Source organism: Nelumbo lutea, chromosome 5 (genome assembly GCF_056320005.1).
Source record: "Nelumbo lutea isolate HS-2025 chromosome 5, American lotus-T2T, whole genome shotgun sequence".
NCBI lineage: Eukaryota > Viridiplantae > Streptophyta > Magnoliopsida > Proteales > Nelumbonaceae > Nelumbo > Nelumbo lutea.
The window spans coordinates 43,210,870-43,231,253 of NC_142688.1; the positions used below are offsets into that span (position 1 = coordinate 43,210,870).

The following is a 20,384-nucleotide window of genomic DNA, read 5'->3' on the forward strand; positions in this document are numbered from 1 at the left end:
TTTTTAAATTATTTTTTGATACACCTAACATTTTCAATACTTTAAACCTTGCCACTGGTGTGAGGTACGATATGTGAGAAGCATATCCATGCCGTTCCAGTCTCCACGGATAGCATCCGGGCTGCCTTCAATTCGTTGCCTTCCCGACACGTCACGGCCCACATTACATGTACAAGCGGGGGTAGTTGCTAGTAATTTAAAAAGAAAACACGTATAGATCTTATTTTTCGTCTATCATTTTAAATTAATTGACAAAATTCCTTTCCCCCCAGCTTTTTTGTATATTAAGATTTTTACTGTTTAATTCACTCTCACAAATCTTAATTCCACCGTACCGTACAAGTAGAAGTAGGTGATAATTCAGAATTGTGCCAAATTGCCAATACACGGGCGGGGCTGGTGCTTCTGTCATTTCGTGGGCTCGGCTCTTTAAAATTGAAAGCTGCAACCGTGGGGCCCAAAGTTGCATTGGAATTTGAAATACCGAAAGTCGGCGGCATCTCTTACCACGTGTGACCACGGCGATCACAGACCGTCCATCGCCTCGCATACAAGAGACATTATCCTTTCCTCTGCATACGGAACACGGAAGAACCAGACAGGCAGACAGCCACTCGAAACTTTTTTGAAGCTCGATACTCTGATGAGGTGGCGAGCCATAGAAACGACATGGCAAGGGGAAGCCATAGAAACGACACCGGAGCTTTCTTTGTGGCGACTCTGGTTCTCTGGTTCGTGTCTGTTGTCTTTGAGATAGTCTTTAACAAGAGGTCAGAGCTCATATCCATCGTTGCTGGTTGTTGCTTCTATCAAGCGGCCAACTGGGTCATCCGTCGCTCTGTCTCTCGTGACCCTCTCTTCGTCAACACCAGCGTTTCTTTGCTTCATTCAACTATTGCTTCTATTTCAGGTGCTCAATGTTGTTTCTTTTAGACTTTTAGTGAATTATAGTTCGAATTGGGGATTACTTTGTTTGAATTAGTATTCTTTCTTGTTTCTTCTGCAGCTCTACTGGTGTTTTATGGATGTGAATTGGTTTCTAGGTCTATGGTTTTCTCGGTTTTGAGATTTGGATTTCTACTTTACTATTTTGATGACTTCATGAGTTCCTGTTTGACTCGGTTGATGGATTTTCTGGTTTACGGATGTTTAATGACGGTGTTCTTTTGGGTCTTTATTGTTTGGTTTTTGATGGTTGAGCTCCAATAGTGTAAAATTGTAAGTAGGTTTGGCGAGTGAAGCTTATCCTGCACTTCTGTGTAATTCCTTTGTGAAGTCTGAGTTATTGTTTGGATTATATGGTACTTTTTCCAATTTGGCTTTCGATTGCTCCAGTATGGGGTTTTAGCATGAAACAGGAAAATGGTATGAGGATGGTTAAACTGAAATTAATTTCCTCAGTTGAAACAGAAATGGGTTTGTGATAGCTTTTTACTTTTTTTAGCTAAAAGTGAAATTTTGAGGATGGTTTTTTTTTTTCTTTCGCTATTTTTTCTATTGAAACAGAAACGGTTTTGGTATATTAATTTTTGCAGTGATAGTGATTGGTAATCGTTAAGTGCACTACTTTCCTGTTTTGACTGTAATCTTATGTTATATTATTCTAGTGATCAACTCTGATGGTGCTCTGTATTATCATTTCTTACCAAAATTTACTTCTTCAATTTAATTTTGCTTTTTGTTTTCCATTTATAATCTTCAAAGACAATATCCAGATAAGGAAATCTCTTTCCCTCTGTTTCTGGCTTCCTTATGACATTAGCGTTCTTAACTTCGTCTCATCTCTCTGAGAATACTTTATTTGATTTGTTGCATAAAAATGTCATCTGGATGTTTAATTTTGGGCTCTTCCAAACTGACTTGGAACTTCTCAAAATCGACTTGACCAGTTTAGATCTTCCAGACCAGGCAATAGAACATATCTTAAATAATAAAATCTCCCTAAAGTAAAGCATTCTTGGCAAGGCTCAATATGGAATTCTTTCTAATGTCTCAGCTGGGTGCAGTTTTATGATAATAAATTAGTAATATTAGAAGGAGTCGATGGATGTTGTATTTTTTTTTTTTTTTTTCTGATGATGAATGAAGAAAAATTGATGAATGTTCTTCAGGGCTTAGGTATCTCTCTTCAAGACCTTGACACAATATGATGTTTTTTTATCCTCCATTACCTTCTGCAGCATCCTTTCCGACAAGGTATTTTATAAATCACTACATGACCCTACCGATCTGGGAAAGCATAAGATCGAGTTTCAAGGTCAATAATCTAATGGGCATTGGAAAAGGAACTAAATCTTGATCAGATGCATCAACATCTACTAGGAATATAGGACAAGTATAACAGAATAATAACTAGCATTAAGAAGCATGGATGAAAGAAAAAATATTTTTCCAACTACAATGGGTTTACAGCAGATCTCAGTATTGAGACTGCATATTTTTATATCGGCTCCCTAGATGAAAGTCCTCCAATATTTTATTTACAGGTAACATAGCTTTGGTTAATGAGGCTAGAGAGTTTCTAACTGCAAAGTTAAACTACAATTAAAAGCTGCATTCTGTTGGTTTAGGTGCAAATATTGCAAATACAGGAAAGACTTGGTTTGGTGCAAATAACATAAATACACAGGTGGAGATGAGGACCACTTTTAGCAAAGTTATAGAGGTCATCCCATTCCTTTGGATACAAGAAGAGACTTGATCTGGAGAGTGATATTTTTTTATGGTTTTCTTTGGCACTGTATTAGGTCATTGTTTCAATCTAGATAAAACAACGGTTAACTGAGTGCCATCATATATCGGGATGTCAGTCCCATTGGAGTACTGTATTCTCTTTTCACCCTTTGTTCGGTTTTCTGTTCTGAGGTTTTGCTTCCATTTTCACCTTGGGCTATATCTCTTTTTTTTATCAATCTTGGGCCATATCTCTGTGTCCTCTTTTCACATCTCTTCCAATCCATTCATATAGTTATTGATTCTATAGCATTGGCAAGAATTTGCACATATGCAAAGATTGAATAGACACGTTGATGGGAACTAAATAAATGTACTTTTGGTGATGCACTGATTCTTTATGTTGATTGTATGAGGTATTATAGAAGAATCTTATCCACTGGATGGAAAAGAGTCCAGATGAGATGTTTGAGCATTCTCAGTTGTTTGGAAGCATATCAAGTTGAATTAACTTTTATATCATGTGCAGTGGTTCTCATTCTGGTTAACCAGTGGATAGTAAAGGGTCCAGATGAGATGTTTGAGCATTCACAGCTGTTTGGAAGCACTTGGCCTATGGCATACCCAGCTTTGTGCTTCTCATGTGGCTACTTTGCATATGACCAGTGGGATATGCTCCACTACCGCCTGTACAGTGGCTGGATCCCTTCGATCCTTGTACATCATCTGATACTCCTGATTTGTTTTACGCTTGCATTGTATCGTAAGGTCACAGTAAACTACCTCATTCTCACCCTTATTTGTGAGGTATTTCTCCTAATGTTTCCTCCTCTCTTACCCACCCCCCCCCCCCCCCCCATTTGTGCATTTTCTTGCTTCTACATGTTTTTTTTTTTCGAATAGTTTGCTTGCAAACTAATGAATGTGTATGAGTTTCTTACTTCATACTTATGCTTCCATTAAAATATGCTTTGCATCAACTGTGGTCTGGACTTATTTGCAGCTTCATTCTATTTTACTGCATATGAGGAAAGTAAGACGGATGGCTGGAATGCGTGATGCAAAGAGCAAATATGTGAGAGTAGAGTGGGTGCTGAATTGGATCACCTTCTTTCTAGCAAGGCTTGGCTCCCACATTATGATCACAATCAAGCTCACCAAGGATGCATCCAAGTTTGGCAATGGCGTGGAGCTCCCACTAGCCTTCTTTGGGATGGCAGGAATGAATTTACTGAACGTCTTTCTCGGCCTTGATCTCTTTAAAGCTTACAAAAGAGAGATGACCCATCAACATAACCGTCAGGAGTGATGGGAGAACGGTCAAGAACAGAACAAAGAGGAAGGAAAGAAAGGAAAGAAAAACTCAAAAGGCAAGAGATGAGAGCTCTGAATGTAAATTTCAGTTCTGAACCAAAGAAAGAGAAAAAAGAGAAATGCAATTTTACAGAAAGTTGTGTAAAATTGTAGACCACAATTTCTAAATTTGACGCCATTTTTTGCTGGCTAAAGGAGTTATTTCCAGAATGCAATTTCATTTGTACTAGTACAAATGGATAGAGTGTAAACGAGAAGTTCGTGAATTTGCTTTGTTTTTTGCCTCGGCTTTTAAATTATTCTTATTTAGTTTTCCTTTTATTTCATATGCACTGCAAACAAACAGAATAAAGCAAAACATATAACAAAATTAAACCCAAAATTGCTACCTAACTCATTTGCACTTCCATACATTTTAACCAATGCAAATGAAATTGCACTGGAAACAAATATGGCCCAACTATTTCAACCAATCGGTTCCTTTTCAGGGAAATAAACAAAGACAAGAATGTAGACATGCATCTATGGAACCCTAGGAGTGAAGCATGAATACCCCTTCCACATCCACAAAGTAGCAAGACTAGAAGATGCCTAGATAACATGGTTATACCATGTGCACTGAGCTCATGTATCTTCATTTGTGACCTGAAATTCAAATAGCGTCCTCATGAATCTGCAGACAATGTGTTCCAACGACCACGAATCATGTTACCATGCAAGTTTATTGGGCCGTCTCTGCCCTTTTCTTGCTAGAGGGGCTTTACCTTCCCTCAAAGCTTTTCTTCTTCCTTCTCTTGCTTTTGAAATTTCTTCTCGAGATGGAAAATTCCTTTTCCTTTTCTTCGTCTTAGTTGTGGAATCAGACTCGTCCTTTCCATTCTTTGGTATTCTCTTTCCCAAGCCACCGTCAGACATCTTGTTCCCATCCTTAAGATCACTAGGAACTCTGGGTTGAGATTTTTCTTCCAGGTTGTTCTTTATATTAGGCCCAGTTGCCTGCTCTACTGCTTCTGCTGCATCAGATGGTTTCGTTGTTGGCTTAGAATTGCTCATCTTCTTCAACTTTGCTACAAAAAATCCATCCATGTTATGAACATGTGGGTAGAAACGCCTTGTCTTTTCCAATGATGGATGAAATCGGTACTCCCTGAAGTGGGTAAATCCAGGACGGCCAAAGTCCAGTCCACATGGCACAAGCTTTACATCCCGCTTTTTGAGTGCATAGTCTATAACCGCTTCATTCTCAGGAACCATTATGGAGCACGTAGAATAGACAATGTACCCCCCAGATTTGGAATTAGCATCAATCATGTCAATTGCTGCAAGAATCAATTGCTTCTGCAGAGAAGCACACTTCTGAATATCATCTAAGCTTTTAGAAACTTTTACAGATTCATCCTTAGATATAACCCCAGTCCCACTACAGGGGGCATCTAGTAAGACCCTGTCAACAGAATTTAGACCCAAAACCTTGGGCAGCTCCTTTCCATCATAGTTGGACACTATGGCATTTGTCACACCCATTCGTTGTAAATTTGCAGCAAGTGATTTGAGCCTGGATTCCTTCATCTCATTTGCATAAATTATTCCACTATTCTTCATAAGAGCTGCAATATAAGTAGTCTTACCACCAGGTGCTGCCGCCATATCCACAACTCTTTCCTTCTCCTGTGGAGCAAGGGCCATGACTGGCAAAAAGGAGTTTGAACTCTGCAGCATGTAGTAACCAGCCATATATTCTGGTGTTGCTCCTATGGGTACTTGAGAATCATACACAACCAACCCAACCTTTGACCATTTGCTTAATGGATCTAGGTTCACACCTCTGTTTATTAAAACATCAGCAAGATCTCGTCTGCGAGTCTTCAGAGTGTTTGTCCGCAGGCAAATTGGCCGGGGCTTTTCAAAAGCTTCGATAAGCTCAACAAGTTCAACTACCGGAAACATCTCCACCAGAACACCAATCAAGAAGTCATTGTAACCATAGTAAGAACTCAAGTCCAACTTAAGTTGTCCAATGTAATCCTTTCTTGCAGCTCCCTCTTGCCTTAAAAGCTTGAAATTTGACAACACTCTAACAATCTCTTTTATCCTCCGTTCCAGGTTGGGGAGATCAGGAGGTCGAAGTGCCTCTTCTTCAAGCTCCTTCTTAGTGAGCAAGCGGAACTCATCGGATTCTTCTTTGATGTTGAGCTGCAACTCGGCCCCTGCTTCTTCTTCCTCCCTCGCTCTTTCTTCATCAATAGCCCTTGACTTCTCCTCTATGTCAGAGTCGTCTGGTTCGGATTCTAAATCCAAACCTGATTCCTTCCCTGCTTCATCGCTTCCTTGGAGGAAGTCATCGGCGAAAGGGTCATCTCCATCAGAATAAGTTACAGAACCGTCTTCTTCACTTGGGCTATCAGTATCAGAATCTTCAAGTTCTTTCGGAGGCTTTTCCGAGAAGAACTCCTTTTGCTTCTTCTTAGGGGAAGGCTTACGAGCCTTCCCTCCTTTTCCCTTGTCTGCAGGAGCTGCCGCCATTGATTCTACAGAGAGAATGAGAAATGGAGAGCAGGGTTCTGACTTGGGTTTTTGCTCCAAAAGATAAAAATAGTCTAAACCCTAGCTCGTGCTTGTAAGGTCTCCGTCTCTGTCCGAGGCTCCCAGCCCTAAATGACTTGAATCGTATATTATATGCGGACAATCTGGGCCATTGATAGATGGATCTCATCTAAGACTTGTAGATGTCAAACGTTCAAAACACAAGTCGTAGAATTGGGATTTCCTGCCAACAATACACATTCCAAGCTCCTACCAACAAATTCAAGCCGTAGAATTGTGACACCGCACATCTCACAATGCGGAAGTCAAAATTGAAAATAATTAGAAAAGAAAAAGGTCCCACCGGGAGTCGAACCCAGGTCGCTGGATTCAAAGTCCAGAGTGCTAACCACTACACCATGGAACCAATTCCTGTTAGAGAGGCTTACGTCAATCTTAAGATAAGGACAAAATTGAAATTACACGTGCCCAGGGTTTTATTCTACTATTTGATGATAAGATGTCGATGGGATGGTGGTGCATTTGGTTAGCGCGTAGGTCTCGTAGGTTCTGAGTAATTCTGAGGTCCAGCTCTTAACCCACCATTTTCGTTTTATCTTTGCAGCCTAGGGCATCAAGTTAAACGACTGTTGTCCATTCCATTTAGAAAATGACTGCCCTTCCAAACCTAATCCAGTAGACATCATTGATTGATTCTGATTTGGGTTTTATATATAGGGAAAATATATGATATGGAAAAGATATGGGCCATATGGCATGGAAAAAGTTTTGGCCAATTAAAACCCCATTCAACAATTTTGATAAATAACACTTGATTGGCTGCCTAGTTTATGATTCCAATTGATTGGCCAGATGTTTTTCAAATATCATAACTTTTTCATAACATAGTCGAATCCATTCCATTACTTTAAATGGTTTTTACTCTCCACCTCCATTTGGTTTCAAGAAACGCTGGGGCATTGAGGGAAACAATAATTTGACGTTTCCCCAAATGCCCCATGCACAAAAATCAAAGCTTTCTGATTTCTACCATTTATTTGATAAACGGTGAAACCAAAGGGTTGTTTCATTTTGCTTCATAAGCAATAAATGCCCATGCCTATGTGGCATTGATGTGGTGGCGTTTTTTCTAAAACACAGCCAATAGATCACCAATGTCAACCACGGTATGTTTTTTCTTCTTTCTTTCCAGGTAGAGTCCGTAGGGCTGCTCAGTCCAGACCATCTTATCAATACAACTTTGGCCAAACTAATAAGAAACAGCATCACCAAGTTTACCCTTGCTAAATTGCTCTTCATTTCTATTAGGGGCTTGACTTCAAAATGAATTTCAAAGGACGGTATTCAGTATTCACAATGCAAGACTTTTTACAAACCTAATGAGGGGTAGATTTGAAATGGCACAATTACTTGAATGAAATGCCATTCCTGACACAGATGACTACAGGTAACTGAGATAAATTCAAGATCGAAGCAGAGCCAATTTTCCTTGTGTGTAAGCTACTTGATATTGAAACCAAAGAGACATTTTAAGACAATATATGGTTGTAAAATTAACTGCCAATTTCACTAATGAGAAAATAATTGATTTGCTTTACAACAGCAACGCCAAAGCCCTTTCTGTTTCTACTTCACTGATTTTCTACAGGAATGCTGCTCTTACCCCGGGAGAACAATTTCCCAAACCCATTTTGGCTCTTCTCAGAGGCAACTGCATGGTTTAGTGCAGAAGATGAGGATGAGGATGAGGATGATGGTGGTGACTCTCCATTTTTTCCATTCATAGAAGGACCAGAGCCATCTCCAGCTATTTTGGAAGAATAGGCTTCGGCTTTGGGTAAATGAGCATCATTTGAATGCAATTTCCATAGATCTCCACCTTTAGGAATGGGCGATCCCACAGTGAGGTCCAGTGGTTTCTCATGGTCAATCAGGAAGTCCTCCAGGGTTGCTAGCGATTTCAACTGCCTACCAAGAGATGCGATGGTTTTCTGACACTCTGCCAATTTTCCAGCCGCTACTGCAAGCTCTTTCTCCTAAAATATACATGGTTATGAAGATTAAATAAACAGAAAACAACCATGGAAGTAATCATGGAGAGCATTATCTTTAAATATTAGAAGACTGCAGAACCACTATTTTCAGACAGAAAACATAGAAGGATACACAGACTACATATTACACTTTCAAGAGTGTGGATAAAGAGAATAATACAAAATAAGGGTCTGTCTGGTTTGCAGTCAGAATCAGAATCAAAATCCTTTGGAATCAGAATCAGAATGATCTATTCCCATAGTCTGTTTGGTTCAGACAGGAATCAGAATGAAAATTGGAATAAGCTGGAATGGGATTTCATTCCCAAGGGAGGGGAGGGAATGGCCATTCCCTCAAATGGGGGAATGCCATTCCACCAGGAATGGGAATGGGGTTCTGATTCCACCCAACCAAACAGTTGGAACTGGAATGTTCTGATTCCAAACCCCTATTCCCGCAAACCAAACAATCCCTAAATAATGTCATAGAATACTGACCTGCTTTATCTTCAGTTCACCATTTGATCTTGAAGCTCTCCAAAGTTCAGCTTCATGTTTCTTTTTCGTTAGCTCATCCTCCAATTTCCGACACTTGACCGCAATTTCTTCTGACAAGGTCCGCTCCTTTTCAACTTCTGATTCTAAAGAACCAACCTTTCCACGCAAGGCCCGAATCTCGGCATCTGCACCTACAAGGCGTGACTCAATGACTTCTTTCTGCATATTGATTGTCTCCAACTTTTCCTCGGTAGTTTGCTTCAAGTTGTTGGCCAGATCTAGACACCTATGAAGTTCCACCAACTTCTCCTCAGCTGTCTTAAGTTGATTATTTGACATCTCAAGTTGACTTTGAGTCTCTGCCAAAGCTATGTTCAGTTGTGCTTTCTCCTCTTCCAACTTCTCTAATTTCTCTTCCAATTCAGCACTGCGCTGAATCATAGTTTCAAGCTCAGCTGTCAATGAGCTTTCCCCTCTATCAATTTGGTCTGGAACAGCTACTGGTTCAGGATCCCCACTCTCAGTTTCAGGCAGAGCTGCAAGCCGCTCCATCTCAAGGAAATCATCCATAAGATCAATCTCCACAGAAGACGTAGTGAGGTTTCTACCAATGGCTTTGTCTTGCTTGAATTGATCAAGTTCTGCGATCAGAGCTGATGCCCATGAGTCTGAGTAGCTTGGCTCACCATCATTCAGCTCCATGCTACTGAACTTATGAGTATCAATCTCCATTCCAAGTAACCTCTCCCCACTGTCTGATTGGCTATCAGTGAGCGATTCAACATAAAATGAAGAGGCAGTAACAGACCTGTGATCATTAGCTGAAGGTGCCTTCCGGGACATTGCCCTTAGTCTGCGACACTCAGCCTCAAGCTTAGCAACCTTTTTTATGCTTTCCAAATGTTGCTTGCTAGCTGTTTCAGCTGTTTGTGTACTTAAGTCCCTTTCCAAAGTCCTAATTTCAAGCTCCTCAACTCGAGAAAGAAGTTCGAGTTTAAGGGCAGCATTCTTTTTCTCTGCAGACTCGAGTTTTGAGCACAGATCAGAATTGGCAGCAGCTTCAACTTGGCTCTGGAGATTATCAACTTGGCTCTCAAGCTCAAGTTTAACAGATTCCCATTCCTTGGTTTTTTCAACAACAGCTTCATGGATCTTCTGCTCTTCTTCTCGTGCTTGCCGAAGCTGCCTGACACACTCCTTGAGAGCTCCATCAAGGTGGCTCACCCGATCTTCAAGGGTTGAGTTCTTCTGAGTGGCAGATTCCAATTTTTGTTTCAAAGACACCACTTCATTTTCTGCCTTTTCCCAGCCTAGCATTTGAAATTTTAAATGTAACAAGTTACTCTCCTACAAAATATGAAATCATCTCAAATAAAGAAGCAATCTCTTTCATTAAAAAATACATATATACAAGAGAGAGTGTAAGGTAAGGGCATGCTCATCCATAGTACAGTCAATCAAAAAATGCCAATTGACATGAATAACACTAATAGACAATAAGTTTCTAGTTACCATAAGCAAGACAGAACTATCCAACTTTTTAAGATATCCATATATCTTTGCTCAAGTATTTCTATCAAATGTTTCATTCAAGAACAATACTTCATGTGAGCATTGACATCATACTTGATCCTAATAAGTAGAGGCTAGGCCTCCATTTTCACATAGAAGGCTTCTCTAGACCTAGAGAGGTTTTCTCATTGTCTGAGATATTATTGTCCGGATCCATAGTGATGTAAGAAAGGAAGAGGAAAGTCCTACTAGGGTGTACATGGTGCGTAAAGAAAGGAAGAATAAAGATCTAAATTATGAGAAGAGAGAATTAGATATAAAATATAGAAGAGAAAGGAAAAAAAGAGACAGTGCACCATAAGAGATAAAGAAATAGAAAAGGAAAGAAAAAAGAATATTACATTCTTGACAGCGAGTAGCTTCAAAACAAACTGTTGAAATACGGGCCAATAGTTTACTTGTTTATTTTATGGGCGGGTTATGTAATAGGCCGTTTGAACCAAACATAATAAGTTTTCTATGTCTTTCCATTATTGCCGCCTACTAGGAGCAATCTTGTCTTTTTTATTTCTCATTACAAAGTGAAAGGGTGGGAAGTTAAGCCCACCGATTAACAAGGTCATTATGGGCGGGTTTGTAATACGCCCTTTGAGCCACACATAATTAGTTTTCTATGTCTTTCTATTGTTGCTGTCTACTAGGAACAGTCTTGTCTTTTTATTTCTCATTACAAAGTAAAAAATATAAAATAGATAAGGGTGGAAGTTAAGCCCAACGATTAACAAGGTCATTTGGCACCCCTATGTAAACTCATCATATCATGGAGCTTAAGAAGGTCCGAGAGTTGATTTCCTTCCTTATGGATTCTTCCCTGTTTTGATGTATGATAACACAGCTCACATTTGACAACCCAAAGGAACAGAATGTGTTACCATTTGGCATATAAAAACCATGCATATTTCAGTGGCTGTTGTTCATAGGAGGAACATCCAATGCATACTAGAAATATAGGGCTGATGTGGATACCTCATGGATTGGTCACAAACCTAACTACCAAGTGCTAATAAGTCTTTTCTTTGGATGGGACAAGAGTCCAATTTATGGCTTATATTGTATTCCCACAACAGTCAGAATAATCAGACATGCATTTTTTTACTGGAAAATCAGAGGAAATGCCCAATATCTGGATGGCAAAGATTAACAGACAAGCACCATGCTTAAAACCGTTGTCCAGCCTTGGAGTATCTTTCAGATTCTCCTTTGTTTAAAAATAGAATTTGGTCAGTGACCTTGTTTCTTGCTGAAATGCTTCCTACCTGAGACAGCTTCTTCTGCAACTTTGGCATGCTGCTTTACCAAGTCCTCTTTTGCACTGATATTTGAAAGAGCAGCTGCTAATTTATCTGTCAGGCTTTTCACATTGTCATTGACCTCTTCACTGCTAGCCGTGACTTTGGATGTGATCTCTGGAGATAGTGTGTTGTGATTTGGAGAAGCCCTTGATGTCTCCTGCTACACCAATGGCAATACAGCACCATGTGAAAAGATAAAACCAATGTCACCAACCACATTATAAACAGAAACCAAAAACTTAATGCAATACATCATGGGAAATCAACAATGAACAAGTATAAGACCCAGAAAGAAATATAATATTTAACAAGTTTCTTTGATAGACAAGAGAACATTGTACTAAATATCAATAGAAATTTACATACATTAAGGTTTAAGATATTGACATGATATGCCCAATACAGGGCATACCGCATTGGTATCCAAACATGTGGATACGCGGAACGCAACGAAATGATACAACTATACTGTCGGTCACTATCGCCACTAAATAATACAACTACACTGTCAAGTGTGGATACGTGACAGCTGGCATAGATAAAAATACTAATTCTTCTGAATTTTTTGACAATTTCCATAGGCTGTCCCAAAAACCTATGGAAAATTATAAATGATTTTTATATGTTTTAAATGATCTTCATTGCAGGTAAGAATTATAAATGGATTCATCAATGATCTTTTCAACTTATTCATCTAACAATAATGTATGCCAAAATCTCCTTGGGTTGCTGGTAATCTCATACTCTGTTAATAAAATCTTACTTCAATTATCAAAAACCAAAATTATGCCAAAAATGGTTTTTTCTTATTTTCAGGGAAACTTTGAAAAATAAAAAGTCATTTATTTTATATATTCTAATTGATTTTCATGGTAAGGAAGAACTATAAGATGGATCTAGCAATGATCTATCAAATTAATGTGTCTTGTAGTGAAATTTTAGTGGATTAGAAGCTCAAACAATGGTTGATGTATTATTAGTAAATTATTGTATGATATGTATATGTATTATTAGTAAAACTATTGTACAATATGTATATGTTTCAACTTTAGATTTATTATCATTGATGTATTTGTGAGATTTGTAAGAGTTTCCCCAATGTATACAGGTGTATCCATTTCATTACCAATACAATACACAATACCAATAGTCTGATACCTTGAACGTTGATTGCAAGTGCCCCTTGGAGAGGGTGGATTATCCTACCCTGTCCAAAACATTATCACTTTAAATTAGCCCAATAAAACCCATCCCTATTTAACCCTTGCTTAGCTAGTGCATCTACCATACCATTTGCAAACCTCCATACCCATTGTATCTTCATGTGAATATCCCTAGTCAACCGTTTGAACTTCCCAAGTTCATCTCTGCAGGGCTATACTACTTCCTCATCATTTTTTTGATCAATTACTTCCTCATCATTCTTCAACCACCCAACCACCACTTGCAAGTCCCCTTCCATGATTAACTTGTGCACGTTTAAGTCCCTTACCAACTGTGTTCCTTGAAGAACAGCCAAGAGTTTGCCCTTGTAGAATCCCCTACTCCCAGTGGATATTCTACCCTCTTCATCCTTGAAGACTCTTCCCACTCCAAAGTCCCAGGTTGCCAAGGCTATTTCCATCAAAGTTAAAATAGATTAAGTCTTTATCCAGTTGCCTCCATGGTTTTTTAATCACTTTTTTCATTGAAGTTGTAGCCACTTCTCCATTATATGTTTCCTTATGCATATTTTACTCTTCTTGCTTTGTATGCACTTTCTTTTTTCATTCTTTAATTTTTTTGATCAATATATTTCGTTCTTTAATCTCTCAATGTTCCTGATTGGAAGACCTACCAGAAAAGAATATTCTTGATTGGGGGGAAAGGTTGGCAATTCAGCAGCTTGAATCAAACTAAAAGCAACCAATGAAAAATGCTCAACCCATATCAGATGCATTTATCCAGTTTCTTGGTTCTTTTGAGAATTGAGACAACCCAGACACAAAATCAGGCACCAGAATCTGACTTGTTCAACCCATTCAACAAATATTTCCCCCTTTCCTAGGGTAATGCTTTAGACCTACGGACCTATAGCATGCCAAATTCCTTTTTTTTTTTTTTTGATAATTTGCAACATTCCATGTCAGTTACATCAGCCATCCAATTGGTGTGTTAAGGCAATGGCATCCAAGTAGTAAGCCAAACAAGACATCCAAGTGGCATACCAAGATCATCATCTAAGTGGCATACAAAGAAATGTTTTAAAAGATACACCTTTGGGCACTTAGACTCAGACTCATTTTGTAGGTTGCAACCGTCCTTGCTTTTTTCTATATGTTGATGAGTTAACCTTGAATTTGATGTTGAGTAGATATTACCTATGATATTTAGATAGTTTATCCTACGTTACAGTTGAACATACAATGCTACGACTTTTCTGTTTATAATACGATACTATAATGCCATAACAGTCAAACCAATTGAGTCAATAGGCCATTTTAATTATCAAAATGAAAAGCTAATAGACTTTCAATATTTTGTTTCTTTTTTATGGCAACCAAGATGGGCCAAGTGGGCAGAATGTAGAACTAGAAGTAGCAGCTTATGATATTCAAGTTCTAGACCTGAATTTCGAGGCCTAGGAATTCTGAGCCAGCTTCATGGGCCAAGGGCTACTTGGTAAAATGGGCTTCGAGTGGTTATTAGATGATCCATTGCTGGAGTCAAATTTTCCATTAAAATCCTATTTATGTCAAATTTAGTAGTTGAGAATGCATTCAGTAGTCCTCTGTGGAGTCATAGTAAGTTGTGACTACATTAAATAGTCAACATCTTATTATTGTGTTAGTCAAAGAGACCTTTGGGAATCATAGAATGTTGGGGAACGTGGGAGTATTTATAATGTAGGTGAGTTCCTATATGTCATTAATTCTACTGTTGTAGAAGGGTCTATATAAACTGAATGGAACCTTGCAATCCAGCATGTTATTTTCTGGACTGTCATTTCTAGTTTCCGCAATTGTTGTGTGTTCAACTTTGTAACTCCTGTAGCCCTATTGTGCTTACTTGTAGGTGACATTTCTCTCTCAGTTTCTACATTAGAAACTATTCAGTTTTCACATTGAAAACTTTCTGCAACTCTGTACCACCTAGATAATTGATGGTTCACTGAAGAACCTGAGATCATACTGATTTCAAGCTTGCAGATCACAGCCATTACAAGTGTGGGTTCTGTCCACACAAAATGCTGTGTACGGCTGTCCCTCCCCAGAACCTGCATTGGTGGGAGTCTCTTGCAATGGACTGCCCTTTATATTCTTATAAGTTTTTTTTTTTTTTTAACAAAAGTGGCAAATCACTCCATTCAAGCATGTATTTACCTTGCACCTTGCACCTCAGTAGTGCTTCTCATTAATTCAATCTTGACACATAATGGTCCAAACAACTGGTGTTATTCACATACAGCTTGAATGTCTAAATTATCAGTTTAACCATAGCTATCACTTGGATGACCTATATCATTAATCCGATTTTAGGAAACCACTTGCATGGTCTAAATCATTGGTTTCATTATAGCACACTACTTGCATGGCTTAAATCATTGATTTGATCTTGAGACACAACTTAAACAGCCCAAGCCATTGGATCAATTTCTGGATACTGTGTGGAAGACCCAAATCAGATGCTTGACCTTGCCATACCAATTGGCCACTCAAGTTATTTATCAATAAATAAATAAATAAATAATACTTGGATAGTCTAGATCATTAGTTTGATGCTTGATCAATGGATTAAATTGGCACTTAATGTGGGCAACCTATATCATTATTTTGCCTTGGCACACCCTAGTGCAATTATAAATTTATTAATCAGAAAAGGGAATGTGGCATGATGTGGACCCCAGACCCAAAGCATTATACTAAAACTAGTATTAAAATAAGAGGAGGTAGTTAAAATCTTTTGGTCTGAGTACTTACATTTATACAGGTTCAAATTTTCAAATTGAATTGAACTGCCATGGAACTAGATAGAGGACTTGGATACAGTCTAGTGCTTTGGTGGACGGGTTGAACTTTAAGCCACCTATCTGGCCTGATTTACACCCTCTGATTGGAGTTTTATTGCTCTGAAATGAAAAGATATATATATATATACATAGAAAGTAGGGGCAGGGTAAGAGAATCTACTTGCTTAAGCTAGAAGATTAGAGGATCCAAAATATTGTTCAAGGAACCTTGCACTTTAATCTTCTTCTCTTCCCAATTATCAAAAAAAAAGAAAAAAAAAAAAATCTTCTTCTCTTCCCCAAATTAATTACTTAGAACTTACAAACTCTTCTTTTCAATGTCATGCATAGTAAACCAAGATTTAAAAGGCTAAAGTCAGAGGCAAAGACCAAAGTGATTGGATGTTGGGGAGGTGAGGGTCATCCTCCTTTGTAATTTTCCTGCATCCACCTTTCATAGGTAGGATCATCCTCCTTTGATATCTTATTGCTCCTAATAATGTACCTCCATTTCCCTCTACTACACATGTATTTTAACTGATTGAGACCAAGCTAAATAATTGGTTCCATCCAGCTTCACAGTGGTCACTACCCCTAACAGTCTCCACCGGCCCTCCATGTCCAAACCCAAAATCTGTGGGATATTTGGTTTCTCCTCCAATTTGCTCCATTGAGTGAACAGAAGCAAATGAAAATCAAATCAAGGTTTGATTAGGCTAGATTTGCTATTTCAAGCAAAAAATTGCTCTTCAATCACCCAAAACTAGGGTTTCACAAGACCTGGCAAGATAGGAGAAGGAGAGAAAGTTCAACCACTCCTACTAGAGGTTTCAGAACTCTGTCCAACACAAACTGCTTTTAATAGAAATCAAAGTGCTCTCCTTTGATCCCCAAGCACCAACTTCAAAGTGGCTCTAGGACCTATAACAAGATTTCTCCGGTTATATAGGGTTTTCGGGAAAAAAAATCCAAGAACCTATCTTGGGCTTCAACAAAGGATGAAAATCTCCACAAAACCTCCTACATAAATTGCTAATTGATCAGCCGATCAGTTCTCCATACACACTATGTATGGTCTAAGAAAGGGAAAAGATGTCGAAGGTGAGAACCCGCTTTGATAAAACTGATTACAATTTCTTAGATGCCCTTAATAGAGCAGCCAACACTAAAGAACTAATAAAACAAACCAAAAGAGGCCCATAACTAAAAGAACATAAACTTAAAGCATAACTTAAAAGAAATAAAACCACTAAGGCCCATTCTCACTGCAGCCCCATCAATGAAATGATCAGATCAATCAACTCCCTTTTGTTATGGGTCCAATAGAATGATGGGGTTAAAACTTGAAAGCACTTAAAGCAATGCCATCTAATGCTTGAACTCAAGCATTGCCATTACTATGTAACCTCTATTCTCTAAGCCCTTTTCTCCTCTTCACTCCTTTAATTAGGGCTATTCGAAGTCAGATTTCCATCTCAAGTTTGGGAGTGAATCCTCATGGCAGACTCCCTCTAGTTAGCTGGCTGGCTGGCTGCTGAATTTTTCTTGACTGATAATGGTTTGATTTAAAAAATTGTAGAATTAATGGGCCCAACCAACTTCTTAGGGAAAGCTTGCCAACTCTTTCAATATTTTATCAGTTTCAGTATTGTTATTTTCAATCTGTTGGGTTTATTTTGAAAATTTGAAGAATAATAGAGGGCAAATTTGACATTTTGTTATTTCCATCAATGTTTAACGACAATGTCAATTGTCAGAATCAGTTTATTTTCTGGTAGTGTTCTATATTCATTTTTTTATCAATAAGTATTCTATATTCATCTATAGTTGGACAATGCAGTACCAAACAAATTAAATTCAAGAATTACACAAACCAGGAAAGCAGCAACCTAGAATCAGTTTACTTTCTTTGTCATTGTTCCTGGACGATTCTGGAGCCTCTCCTTCATTCTAAACATATCATTCTCTTCATTAAAATTTACTCAAGAATCAATATGTAGGCCCTAAATATTTACAGAACCTCAGCAAGTCTTGGTTCTTACCACTAATTAAAATATAACAAAGGGGATTAAATTTAGCAAATGGGATTGGATAAGGTCAGCAAGAATAATATGAAAGTCACTAGCTTGAATACCGGTTAGACCAACCAAATTTCTAAACGTGTGCTTAGTTCTCTCTGAGGTATTTTTGTGGAACTAAAGCAGTCAAGATTTCCTTTATTGCTTCATATAAACCAGATAACTAGAAGATCAAGTTATGATGATGGCATAACAAATAAACATAGCCTTACAGCACTTACCAGACAACTCTTATTCTAGAGGCAAATCAAAACCTTATACTGTACAACAAAGAGAAAGAAAACAGGGGCAACATTGCCCTCTAGGAAAGGAATTAGCATCTACCTGATCATCAGAGCATCTTTCAGAATGAGAAGATATTGATCCCGAACTTTCTGTTTCTCCTGGACTCTTCTCAGAAGACTTCTTTCTCCATAACCAGCTCCGGCGGTCCATCTCCCAATCCAATGATCTAGAGCCTCTTTAAAAGTTCACATAAACATCATCTGCACAAACATTCCCACAATTCTTCCATGGATAACTAACAAACACCATGAATCCAAAGTTGTGGATCCCAGACAATTAATCAAAGTCACAAGAAAGTGGAGGAACGCTTGAGCTGGAAAACATATTCATTAAGGAAAATCCAGATGCAGAAAAGAAAAAATAGCTACTTAAAAGAACTCTAAACAGAATAAATCAAACCCTAAGAACCAAGAAATCCGTTCCCTCACCCACAGCCTCAGCTCTTTAAACAAAAAAGAGCTTTTGTTCATCATTCCCTCACCTTTGCTTCAAATCCACCCCAGTAACCATCCAACCTCCAACAGAAATATATCTTATATATTATATCTTTTTTTAAACCAAAAAGTTTCTATATAAATAAAGATAAAAAGGCAAAACAAAACAAAACAAAGTTAAGAAAAAAAGGGGAAAACAAAGATAGATTATGAAGGGTTGCTTTTCAAGCTCAATCACCCAACAACAACAGAGATTGCCAAAAACCCTTAAATTGTAACCTTTAACAACTCATTACTTTAAAGACAAAATGAGAACCAACCAGCTAATCCAGGCCTACCAAATCTCCCCAAAAAATGCCACATTAAAAAACAAAAACAAAATAAAATATAGAAACAGAATCTAAGCGAACATACCTCGGATGCTCGAAGAAACTCAGAAATCATGAATGCCCAGTTCTTTTTTTGGTATTCGATGAATACCCAGTTCAGAAACTCCTAAAACTGAACTACCCATCAAGAGCTTCATTGCTTTAAAGTTTCACCAAGCTCCAAACAAATATTATAAATGGAAAATATATAAAAATAATAACAGCGGAAGAGAAACTTGACCCAAATCAGACGCCTTTTGACTGGGAGCTAAACCAACCCTAAGATCGAAGCAAACCAACTAAATTAGTTGTAAAATGAGGCTGTTGCAGAATACAAAAAACATTAAAAACTCGGAAAAAAAATAAATCTGTGGAATGTCAGTAAAAATGCAGAAACAGCAGACCATGAGGGAAGAGCTGAAAATGGCATATTTTTAAATATTTTACCTTTATTTCGAATATAAAGAAGGAAGAGCATGTGCTCATGGAGGACTCAAGAAGTCTTAAGAACACTTTTCAGCTTTTTGTTTCCCTTTTTTCAAATGTAGCAGTTCTTATTCCCGCCCATGGAAGATGGATTTCTGTACTGCCCTCGGTAATTTATTACTTGTTTTATATGCTTATATATTTCAGAGAGGCTCCCCCTCTCCTCCCTGTCTCTCATCATCTCTCTCTGTATGTGTGCCTCAGCTTTTAATATTGTTTCTTTGTCCTCGATAGTTAATGCAGTTAGAGTGAGAAAATGCAGACAATAAGGAAGCTAATGTTTGTTTACTCGTCGTGAATTAATTTGCCCTCCATTTTTATAATTATTACATCATTGCACTTGTCTACCCTTTATTATTTTTCTTATTTTTTTTCTCTATTTCCACTTATTGACTTGTCTGAAGCAAGAAACCCATTCTGTCTCAGGGTTATATTCTACTAATTATAAAGTCAAATAGAGGGTAAATTATAATTTGCCATTATATAATTGTACTTGTTCACTCTATTTTTTTCTTCTATTTTTCTATTTTAGGGCCTATTTGCTTTGTAGGAATAGGGTTTCAAATGGGAATGGCCCATTTCAATTCCAACCATTTGATCGAGAGGAAACCAAATCCAGTTCTAAAATTCTTAATACAATGGCATTCCATGATTTCCATCAAATACCTCTCCCCTGAGAATGAGAATTCCATTTTAATACAATCTGATTTTGAATCACATCTGAACCAAACATTTAAAGAAATAAATCATTCTGATTATGATTCCAATTCACTCTCACTTCTTGGTTGTTTGAAGGGAGAAAACCATGCTTAGGGTTGT

General features: G+C 38.0%; 2 protein-coding genes, 1 non-coding gene and 1 pseudogene across 13 annotated transcripts; 1 reads left to right on the forward strand and 3 right to left on the reverse strand.

The window, feature by feature from the left end:
- The first annotated feature begins 572 nt into the window (after nt 1–572).
- On the forward strand, nt 573–4,283 carry LOC148852021 (TRAM, LAG1 and CLN8 (TLC) lipid-sensing domain containing protein). Its single transcript, XM_088944872.1, has 3 exons — nt 573–910; nt 3,203–3,480; nt 3,677–4,283. The coding sequence occupies exons 1-3, from the start codon at nt 670–672 to the stop codon at nt 3,980–3,982; spliced, it is 825 nt and encodes a 274-aa protein (XP_088800998.1). The 5' UTR covers nt 573–669; the 3' UTR covers nt 3,983–4,283.
- A 66-nt stretch (nt 4,284–4,349) lies between these two features.
- LOC148852022 (26S rRNA (cytosine-C(5))-methyltransferase NOP2B pseudogene) lies at nt 4,350–6,633 on the reverse strand (annotated as a pseudogene). The gene has a single exon (XR_016099284.1). The product of XR_016099284.1 is annotated as a 26S rRNA (cytosine-C(5))-methyltransferase NOP2B pseudogene (transcript).
- Nucleotides 6,634–6,865: 232 nt separating this feature from the next.
- On the reverse strand, nt 6,866–6,937 carry TRNAQ-UUG (transfer RNA glutamine (anticodon UUG)). Its single transcript has one exon. It is a non-coding gene; the product is annotated as a tRNA-Gln (tRNA).
- Nucleotides 6,938–8,073: 1,136 nt separating this feature from the next.
- LOC148852024 (filament-like plant protein) lies at nt 8,074–19,767 on the reverse strand. Of its 10 annotated transcripts, none has more exons than XM_088944867.1 (6): nt 19,527–19,744; nt 19,126–19,358; nt 18,317–18,477; nt 11,891–12,083; nt 9,063–10,372; nt 8,074–8,567 (listed from the first exon to the last, which is right to left on the reverse strand). In XM_088944867.1, the coding sequence occupies exons 3-6, from the start codon at nt 18,425–18,427 to the stop codon at nt 8,163–8,165; spliced, it is 2,019 nt and encodes a 672-aa protein (XP_088800993.1). In that variant the 5' UTR covers nt 18,428–18,477; nt 19,126–19,358; nt 19,527–19,744; the 3' UTR covers nt 8,074–8,162. The 10 variants fall into 10 exon arrangements, with proteins under 10 accessions (XP_088800993.1, XP_088800989.1, XP_088800991.1 ...); XM_088944863.1 differs by having other exon boundaries at nt 11,891–12,086; nt 19,527–19,670; XM_088944865.1 differs by lacking the exon at nt 19,126–19,358 and having other exon boundaries at nt 19,527–19,767.
- Nucleotides 19,768–20,384: the final 617 nt, after the last annotated feature.